We start from the raw sequence: 11,539 nt of genomic DNA on the forward strand, positions 1-11,539 counted from the left end.
TCTATTCAAATTACAAAAATTAAAACACTAAGATATACATAAAAAAAATTACGTTATCTTAATGACAATAATGTACTTTAAATAAACTGCAACACAGTCCTTAAGTGTTATTTTACAGAGAAAAAGACTAATCTAAGTGAAATACAACAATCTATTTAGTTTTCAAAAACGCAATTAATGACATAAAAAAGGAGTTAACTAACAATACTACCAATTTTAATAAAATACCTTAAACAATTTATGATCTTTAATTTACAATTATTTTTTAGTTTTATTTTTGGAGAGTCGAAAGTAAATAAAATTTCAGTAAAACATTTGTTTTAATTTCTTAAAAACTGTAGTCTTTATCAACTGTTAAGTCATCTTTTGTCAATTTTACAGCCAATTCAGACCAAACATCGTCAACAGGATGGTGTAATTCATCAATATTTATATTCTATAGACAATTAAAAGTTTAGTAATCGTTTAAATTTCAAAACTGAGACTTTAAGCGTGAGAAATAATCGCATATTCAACTAAAACCTCTAAACAAAACTAAAGATAATTTTAGTTTAATAGTTTAGAAATATTTTCCTACTTATAAGCAACATTTAAAAGATATTTGAGAATTATAAAAAAATTACTCCTAAATACTTTATTTTACTTAAAGTTTAAACAAAAAATTATAAAACAAATCATTTGTTTCTCAAAAAAGGAATGCTACATTAGAAAAAAAATCCTATTTAACTAAATCATGATAAATTTTTACCTGACTTAGTAACTTTGTGACATCAACTCGTCTCTCAATAAGGCACTGGACGTCTAAACAAAACATTGATAACGTTGAAATACGTTGTCTAAGCATAAGGAGCATCCATTGTAAGTTAGTTGCATCTAAAGTTGTAGCTTTATAAAGTTTACTTTTAGCCTCATGCTCTACGGCTTTCAAGATTATTTTGTGATCAGCTATTTCGTCTTGCATCCCCTTAAATCGTGTACATTAACAGCAACAGTTTTAAATGTTTTATTACCAAATCAAAAAACAGTAAGTTAAGTCTAGTTTTGTTTGTGTTCCTTAATTTAAATTGAATTTAAATGAATTTTTAAAACATGTAATACTTTATTCAGATAGTTAAGTGTTTTATTGCAAAATATAATTTGTAAATATTGAGAAAACAATAACAAAATATGATTTTATTAGTTTATAATAAAGATATATATACAACTCAACAAAAAGTAAACGTTAATGATTAAATGGTTCCTAACAAACATCTATTTTTTGATCTGAATTTATTTATAATAAAATAAGAGTTGTCGTTTAGATAACCTTATTTTTAGATAAGAATGCTGCTAAAATATCAGGATTCCACCCAATCGGTTTGCTGCTGAATAGCTCTATAGCCTCAAGCTCCTTATTTTTTAGCCATTGGTGTAGCTGTAAAGTTTTCTCGGAAAAAACATTTAAGTTTATATTGAGATTTTCATTTTCAGTAATTCTGTAAAAAGTTATACAATATAAGCTATTATCAATTTAATATTAAACGATGTGAATAAACTTCAAGTTAGTTCTCTTATGAACTTATTTTGAACTAGCCATACCAATAAGGCTAAAAAAGCAATTCACTTCGTACATTTGCAAATAAACGAGTACTTATGACATGTGATTAGTAATTTTCATAATCTTAAAAGGTAATCTATGTTTGGTTAGTTGTAATACTAATTGATAACTTGGTAAAAAATTAGTTTTTTACTAAAGTTAGTTGAAGTACTTTCTTAAATTCATAAAACTTACATGTTTTTGGCTTTAATAGTAGTTTTCGTTTCAGCATCTGCTTGATACAAAATAATGATATAAGAAGCTTTTAAAAAAAAAATCTTAACAAATTAAGTAAAAAACCAATTATTCTTTTAATAAAAAAGTAGTTAAAAGTAAAACTGTACAACTATGTTAATCATAGTTTTACTACTTTTATCCAACAGTATACGTATTACCATACACTTCTTAGTACTGTCGTCCTTTTAATTAGTTTAAAGTTACAAAGGATAAATAATTTAAAACGTAATTTGTTTATAAAATTGAACTTTTTCAATTGCGTTGTTAAAATTTTATGTTACGCAACACAAAGCTATAAAAAGCCGCGAGATTAACAATTAAGAATAAAATTTTTGTATCAAAATTTTTAATTTTTAAAAACAAAAACTACTTGACCTTCAAAAGCATAAAAATTTAAGTTTAAATGTAAAAGTGAAATTTAAAAGTCTCCTTTGAAAGGTCAATATATTTAAAGTGTTTAGAGAAAAAAAAATGTTATATAAACCTTTTAATATTTAGATTTGTAAGGCATTCAACTAATTTTAAAATCGTAACATAGTTGTAAAGGAGTTTTTAAGTTAAAAAATAATCTCTAAAGCTAAAAAAAAATATCGATATTGTTTTTATTATACTTTTAAATGGTGGTTATTACTAAGACTTAATTTTTATAAACCAAACTATTTTTTAAAATGTACTAAGGTTGAATAACCTATTTTATCTAACTTAATGTTCTAAACAACTTTTTAACTTTAAATGTATTTACTATTTATTTTATCTTGATTTGTGTTTATGCGACAGTATTAAACTTAGTTGAAACAATTTTATAGTACAAAATTTAAATGAATATTTAAATGTGTTAAAGCTGAACTAAATTAGTCATTAAATATCGCTAATAATTTTTTAATGTTTATGTTCAACTTGTTGTTAAACAAAACTTTGAACTATGCTTGTAGACGTTTAAGGGTTTAAACTAAAAAAAAACTTCTTTTTTATCCAAAAAAGCTAAAATAACTTAGTTTATACTAACCATCGTTAAGTTGTGTTACTGAGTTTTTATTTAAACTTTTTTGTTTGCGTTTAAGAGACATTAATACATTTTTCTGGTCTTGAGCTTTGTGCTGGTGTCTTGAGGCTTGCTTTGACTAGTAAAATTACAATAAAAAATTGAACTTAATTAAATTCTTACATCGAATGAATATTTGTACTGAAAGAAAAATAAATAAAAATTTTTTTTAAACTATTAAAGTACGGTTTATGCTGTGAAGTATTTTCTCTCAAAACAATCACTTTGTTAATAGCAGACAACCCAGTTATCTTTTCTATTATATAATCTTCTAAATCAACTTGTGCCTGATTCGTTTCATTTATTAATGTTTTTAACCGGAAACGGAGTTCTGGAAACGACTCTGCTATGAAGTCATAGATGATGTTCAGTGAATTTTTAAAAGATTTTTCTTCTCTTACTTCAATCAGATACTTCTAAAAACATTTTTTTTTGTTTAAACAAGTACTTTTTTGCACCCTTGCTAGATCTTACATAAAAAAAATAACAGAAAGTAAACAATACAATAATAAACAAGTACAAAAATCATAAACATGAAATTTATAGTCGTAGAAAATTCTATATAAAAACTGTCTAACATTAACTTTATTAATACTTTTAATTTTTTTAATTTAAACCAACATATGAAATTTGAATTTTTTCAAGTCAAAACTCTTAAACTCAGTCATTAAGCATTAATTATATGCTTTGTAGTAATATTTTAAGGCCACAACAATAATGTTTTTTTACTCTTTTTGTAAAACTCTGTTTACATTTATCGATTTTTTAAGCACTCGAGGCAAAAAATATGTTGTACATTAAAGTTTTTAATGAACTATCTACAAAAAAGTTCTTTATAACGAAATGAGTTGTAGTTAAAACCTAAGTACTTTTAATTGGCATTAAACTTAAATGTAGGACAAGGAACTAAATTTACTAGGTTTTACTAGTAACCTAAATTAAAGTTATTTATAATAACTAAATAATAGAATATATCTATTTAGTATTTCTAAAGTAAAATATTTAGAATAAAAAAAAAATATTTAATATTATTTACTATCTTAAAAGTGTGTAAAAATTGTTTTTATTTTAGATTCAACTGTAAAAATTTCAAACATTCATAAAAACATTTTTAAAATAACACAAATATGTGTATTATATTATAAATAAAATAAAAAACTTAAAAAACTTTTAGTTAATACAGTTAATTTTTTGTTTCTTAAATATACTTTTAAACTGTATCAACATGTTACATAGTTGTTTCAGATAGTTTTTAATCGTATAAGTTCTTTAAAATGTTTGACAATAGTTAAAAAAAAAATATTATAATTATAATAACTTTTAAGGACTGTAAAACTTTTATACACATACTATCAAACTTTTTTTTGTGTTTCTACTGTTTTAGATAATTATTTACAGTTATGAAAACAAATGTTGTATTTAAAAACGAAAATTAGACTTAATATTTATTTTTTTTTGCACTGAACTGAAATAAAAATTATTTGTTATTGTGTTTAAAAAACTTTTATAAATTTTGATGAGAAAATTATAGGTGTTTTAAAACAAAAAATTGTCAATTAAACTACTAAAATACATATAGTTTTTATATCTTTTTTATAAATTTGAAGTTATCAAAATTAAAAAAATCAGTTTAAGTTCAACTATAATATTGATTCACGTAAGTTTTTATTATAGCTACGTGTTTATTTTTCTTAGATTGTTATTTATCGGTGGTAAAACGTTTTATATCAACTTCAATAAATATTTTAATGGATTTTAAAACAATAAAAAAAATAAAAACTTCATTAAAATATCTTAATTTGACTTTGAAAATAGCATTTTGATTGAAGTTAGTAGTAATTAACCACAGCACAAAAAATCAACCTTAAATCTCAATGTTTTTATTTTTTTAATCATGTTTAGTATTACTTAAAACTTTTTATCTCTATCGTCAAAATAATGTTCTTCCAATTAAAATAATTTATACGATATACCCTGTTGATTGATAAAATTTTATTCAAAAGCTTTAATATCTATTTCAATAAGATATATTAATCAACTGATGATATCGTTTAAACTATTCTAAACGAGTGAAAAAACTATTTTGACAATAACATTTAAATATTTTAAGTGACGTTATTTTCCTTATTTACAAGTTCAGAACTTTTATTGTAATCTCAAAAGCTAAAAGAAAACAATGTAAAATATTAGCAAATTTATTGATTTACTAAACTGCTCTGCTGATTTTACAGATTTAGAAATATGAGTAAATATACCAAAAAGCAAAGTATTAGTATTTTGTATCTTAAAATAATTGTACATTTTAACTTTTTTTTTGCTTATAAAAAACTCTAAAATATTTATACAACAAAGACTACAAAAAGCTCAACTATAAGTTGCTTTATAAACTATTAAAAAAGTTTATCGGTATTGTTTAGAAGAGTAAGTAGTAAAATTTATAAATACAACTTTTATGTTTTTATTACAGAACTAGCAACTAACCTAATGACATTTGGAAGGAAATTATTGTAAACGAGATAACATTTAGAATATATAGAAACAAAAAAAAAGCTGTTATAAAACATTTTTATATTAATTATTTTCACTTTTTTCAAAAAACATTCGAAGATATATTTCACAGCTTTTTATGTTTTTTACGAAACTTAAATTTTTATACGTGATGTGTATTAGATAATCATTTAAGCTTAGTACTAGTTGGAAAACGTAAGTCTTAAATTAATTATTTCTTTATTACTTTAAAAAAATACTTAATATATACATTTCAAAGAAGTTTAAAGACAGCAGGGGCAGCTCTATACCGGTTTCTGGTAGTCTGTGCAAATCCCTTCCTCCAAAAAAAGAGGAAAATAAGTAAAAGGGAAGTTTAGATGATTTGATAAACAAAAAAATTTTCTTATTCTTTTATGTTAAAAGAATTGATTGTTTTGTTTAGTTATTTTTAAAATAGTTAGCGTCAATTTTGCAAAAAAAAAAAAAATTTAAATGCAAATACAAAAAGTAGCACAAACAAGAATGGAGCACTTTGAAAACAGATGCATATAGTTTTAAACTTTAAATTCATTACGATGTCATAACAAATTATAAGCTAGCGTTAGCCTATTTAAAAATAAGCCGTGTACTGATTTGCATAAGTTAAAAAAAATTAAACAAATTAAGGTTATGTAGAATTTAAAATACTTATATTTAAAAAGTCCATTTCTTTGTTATGAATGTTAATTTACGCAAGTTTATTTGTAGAATGTAATTTAAGCAAGTATTTATTTAATGAACAGCATTTTAAAATTGTTTTATTTTAAGTAGTTTTCCGCACGCCTTTTAGAAATATATGAAAATATCTATATTTGATTTTTTTTTTAAATATAAATTATACAGCTTATTATAAACTGACCAAGCCATTCCTACTGTTCGACTACGACTTAATTTAATTGAGTTTTTTAAATTTCCACAAAACTAGTATCTAAATAATATTGCTTTATTTTTTAAATTTGCTTTAATACCAATTGTAATAAAATCAGTATACTTTATCATAATGATACTATATCTTGTTAATAAACTAGCTCATAAACTTATAACTAAAACAATTTTAGTTACCATTGGTATAACCATATGTTCTAAACATTTTCTAAGTTTTATAACATTTAATGTTTATATATATAATATAACATTCAAGTGGTTTATAGTTGATATTAAACCGTAATTAATTATATTTGACTTATTTTGAATCTGAAAAAAAAGTTTACATTTGTTTTTTAACGTTTTTGTATCATCATACAACATAAGTTTACGTCGGTAAACCAACGGAATTTAAATTAATTAAAATCACTTTGAATTTTTAAGCTATCTATAGTTAGTTTTAAATATAAAAAAATTGCATATATATTGTCTCAAATTCTCAAAAACTAAACACTTTCTGTCTTTAAGACTTGAATTAAAGTATGTACTAAAAAATTTATTATATAAAATCACTACACCGTAACACTTTTTGTCGATAGATCAACTGAAACTTTTTAAATTAAATTTATTATCCTTTTTAAGTGATTTATTGATGGTTTTAAATCCTAGAATTTTACATTTGTGTTCATTTAAGTTCTATAAAATAAATGTTTTTATAGGAATTAAACAAAAGTTTTTTATAAGTAGATAAATTAAAAAAAACATGATTTATGGTTTAACATAACTTTTGATACTACTTATATTTATATTGTACAAAAAAAAAAGGTTCTAAAACAAAGCAGTAGACGATTAATTCGTTTTATAAAGCTTTTCATTAAAAAGCTACTGGAGTAAATATTTTACTACGACACAAGTTAAGCTAGCGTTCCTTAAAGAATGCACCGGAAAGACATTCTTCATTAATTATAGATGATTTTATACATACCTAAATTGGTATTAAAAACCGTTACTGATTACATAGTTTTTGTCAAACTATAATATAAAATAGTTATAGTATAAATAAGTCTTAATATTTAGAAAAGCATGCTTTTCTTAAAATTTAGCGAAGTACACAAAATTATCTTTGATAAACCTGAATTGCCTTTAAGAAATACAGCTACTTTACCACAACTTAAGATTCAGAGCTACAATTTTTTTTAGATTTTTTTTCAAAAAAAAATTACGAATATTTCACTTAATTATAAAAATATTAGTGATATAAAATTAAAAATACTTCGTATAAGGCGTGAAGACGTTTATGCGGACAGTATGTATGCAAAGTGTCAATTTTTCTTTGGATTTCGTTCATCCACGAGAACGCTTCTTCTCGTTCTCTGATGAAAATCCACCAAAGCTTGATTTTTTGACCATCTTCACGTAAACAATGATTGTTTTTTTTGTGATCCTTTATTATTAAAGGGTGTTATTAATTTTATTAATCTTATTGTATTTAGAATGTTACAATTGTACAAAGTAAAAATAAATTAGTTTCCTAAAAAAAAAGAGTAATACAAAATAGAGAACTTATCAATAACTACGTGAAAATTTAGTCATAAACTAGTTTACATAGTTTAGCAAAGAATCAGTTGTTTTTTTATTTTCATCCTTTTCGTCTTTCAATTTGTTTTTAGTTGCAGGTTCCCTCATCGCTCCGCACCAGCCTGCTGCAACATGCTCGTATTCCTCTGACACATTTTTCAAAATTAAAGACACTAATTTTTGCTCTTGAAGAAAATCATTCTGTAGCTTTTCTCCATCAGTTTCCACTTCTTTGTAAACTCGATTGATGTGACCCAATATAGAATCATTCCAACGATCTATAGGAGGTCGCTTATCCTGAAAAATAACAAACTTGTAACATTTTGTTTTCATGCTTAATATTTTCGATTGGAATAGTTAACACAAATCATACTATTGTAAAACAATGACTAATGTAAACGATACAAGTATTAACTTTATTTTAGTAAGAAAACTGCATTAGATATAACAAAACTTGACTATGTAAAACTTAATTGAACCTAACATAAATCAATAACTATTTAACTTTATTTTTTTACAGACCACACAAAACATATCATAAAATTCATTCGTTCTTTACATTCAAAATAAAACAATATATAGCGTTAGGTTTTAGTAAAATAAAACAATACTAAAGTTAACTAGCCCTGCTAGAATCAAACTTCATATGTTGAACTTCTTTAAACTCTTCAACCCAACTAAGTAAAGTTGTAGTGTTTTGAGAAAATCTCTAAAAAATTACAAAATCTTAAAGTTCTTGAAAAAGACTTTAAAGATAATGTTTTAGTTTTTTATAAAAATACTTATCAAAAACTTTTTAGTATTTTTTTATTTAAACGAGCAGAAAATACTAGTGCAATTTTATGATTTTTACCTAATTTAAATTATTATGATTATTAATCATCTCTATATTAAAAAGAACTATATACTTAAAAAAATTTAGGTTTCCTACAAGGTAATATTGAAAATTAGTTTGATATTACACATATAAGATATGAAGTAAATCTTAATTGTGTACAAGAGCATTAATAAATCTATTAAAATTATTTTTTAAAACAAAATGTAAAGTCTTATAGTAAAGTAGTGTTAATCTTAAAATGTGTTTAAAGCCTTAATTACAAATAAATTCGTTTTTAATTGTTATTGTTTTACAACAAACTATTAAAAACAAAAATAACTTCAACAGTGTCAAAAATTTCGTCCCAAGATCGAAAGTCTTCTTTTTTGGAATTTTTTGAACAGTCATTTGAAGTATCGTAAAATTCGTTTCTTTTGGAACATAGTTTCTAAAGTTTATACATTTTAGAAATCACATTTTACACTTAAAAATATTTTGTTTTTAATTTAGCAGTTTTTATATAATTTGAAAAGTGCTTTTCAAAACAGTTTAATATCAAGTGTGAGAACTTTGTTTAAAAGTGGGAATTGGGAAACTATTTTAATTAACTAAAAAATAAAAAAAACTATCCTTTGGTAAACTAAAACAATAGTAAACTAAGATTTAATTTTATACTTTTATTTTGCAACTAAATTATAATATCTAAACTAAAGCACTTATAAAATGTATGTCTAAGAAAAGTTTAGTTTTTTAATTCTTTTAAATAAACGAGGTATTTAAACATGCTTCTTTTAATATTAACTTGTGTATAAATGTTGTTTGAAAAAGTTTTTAGTATGACTTACTAACTAAGCTGATACTAAACTTAAAAAAAAACACAATATTTTTAATAAATAAATTGACTTATTTTTTTAAACGAAATTAGAAGCTTTTATTTAAGTTTAATAAAATCAGGAAAGTACAAAAATATAAAAGATAAGAGTTTAATTAATCTGTATAAGTTTTATTTTTAAAACGTTTTGACTGTTGTCACCTAGCACCATTTATGGTCAGACTAATAATTTAAAAGTAACTAAAATATTACAAAACTTACCAAAAAATGTTACACTAAAGAATTGTTTTCAAAAGTTGATTCGTTAAAGGAGAAAAAAGTTTATTCTTATTTTTAAAAATCCTGGAAACAAAAACATGTTTCGTCTAAAACATGTTTGATTGAATTTAGAAAAAAAAATAATAAAAAATGCTTATTGTTTGTTTACTAGAGTATAAATATTAGTTTATAATCTTTTGAAATAATCTTACAAACTTTTCTACTACAGATTTACATTAAATCATAATTTTGATTATTTCTACGTAATATTTAGTTTTATTCTTTTTCTTTAAATTATCTTGTATATTAATTTCGCAGTCTAACTTACAGTTTTATGTTTCAAAAAAGATTTAACTACTTTTCTTAAAATATAAATTGTCTTTTAAAGTTATTTTATACAGTTGATAACTAAGTTTTAAGATTTTATAAAAACTTAATTAGTTTAACTTAGCTTTTGCATTAACATAAAAAAGGTTAAATCGAAGGTTAACTTTGGAAACTACAACGTTAAAAAAGTAAGCTGTTTCTTGTAATTCAATAGTCAAAGTTAAACAATTATAAATCAAAAAACAAGTTTAGACTAAAAATGTTTAAAAAATATTGAAAAAATATTGAACATATTTTTTTGGCTAGTTATTTAATTATTTAGATGACATATGTTAAAGTTTTTAATTAAGTTTCGAAATAAGTTATTAAACAAAAAACAAGGCTTTGTTTTTTATTTAACTTGTTTTAAAATATTTTAACGAATTTTAGATAAATTTTTTTTTTCTATTTTATTTAAATAATTTTTTGTTATTTTTATTACTTAAAATAAAAACTAAGACATTTTTTAAATTTGTTATTTTAATTATTAGTTTTACCTGATTTAACACTTAATACTAATCTTTTTATACATTTGTGCCTTAGCAAAAAATAAAACGCATCTTTTAAACAAACAAAAAAAACCGTTTAGAGATTCGACTAAAGTATATTTAAGCTTTAATTTTATTTTATGAAAAGTATTTAACAAGTTTTTGCTTAAAAAATCTTTAGATGGTAAAAAAAACTACTGTTTATGTAATTAACTGTACTAAGCATTTTTATGAGGATAACAATTTGATTGACATTTGGCAGAAACTTTACTAGAAAGCAGCAACAAATTCTATCAAAGCTTTTACTTGTGGAAGAATTCCAAGCAAAATTTCAATTTTGGTAAAAGTTTAATTAAAACTTTTAAGCTCGGCTTTGAAAATTATATTAATTGCAAGCTTTCAGTTTTTTAAAAGAACGTACTTCTAGTGCTGATTCGATTTTATTCCGACCAACAGAAAACGAGTTATAACCTTCGTCTTGCATTTTTCCTTGCAGTCTTTTACATTATCTTTAAAGTTAAAAAATCTAAAAAAAAGTTTTAAATATGCAGACCTTTTTACCAACAAAATATTTTAGTCTATTTAACAGTATTTACATAAACTAGGATTATCACATTAAAACAAATGTTAATTGGTTTTTAAATTTTTTAAGTAAAATATCTTTTAAAACTAATACAAATCATCTGATCAAAGTCGCAAATAAAAGCAAGATATACCAAATTTTTAAAACAGTTTACTTTTTATTTAAACTATTATCCTACCATTTCTATAGATGTCATGCGTTTATATAATCTGCTTTTAAAAAAATTTCCACTCACACTAAATAAAAACGTGTTCATACTTGATTACGCACCTTGGGTTTGTTAATGCACGGCACACCTTTAAACTTGGCATAAAGTAAGGTTTTATTTTGTTCTCATTTAGTTTTGTGATTTGTTTTAAAAGAATTTTA

The 11,539-nt window shown here is 22.8% G+C and overlaps 1 protein-coding gene across 1 annotated transcript; it reads right to left on the minus strand.

Moving 5' to 3' along the window:
- Positions 1–251: 251 nt before the first annotated feature.
- On the minus strand, positions 252–11,115 carry LOC145834786 (uncharacterized). Its single transcript, XM_082942298.1, has 11 exons — positions 11,009–11,115; positions 8,984–9,091; positions 8,452–8,535; positions 7,854–8,123; positions 7,522–7,692; positions 3,080–3,271; positions 2,820–2,934; positions 1,772–1,808; positions 1,307–1,475; positions 749–964; positions 252–436 (listed from the first exon to the last, which is right to left on the minus strand). The coding sequence occupies exons 1-11, from the start codon at positions 11,069–11,071 to the stop codon at positions 329–331; spliced, it is 1,533 nt and encodes a 510-aa protein (XP_082798424.1). The 5' UTR covers positions 11,072–11,115; the 3' UTR covers positions 252–328.
- Positions 11,116–11,539: the final 424 nt, after the last annotated feature.

The sequence above is a fragment of the Thalia democratica genome, chromosome 4 (genome assembly GCF_965202585.1).
Source record: "Thalia democratica chromosome 4, ktThaDemo2.hap1.1, whole genome shotgun sequence".
NCBI lineage: Eukaryota > Metazoa > Chordata > Thaliacea > Salpida > Salpidae > Thalia > Thalia democratica.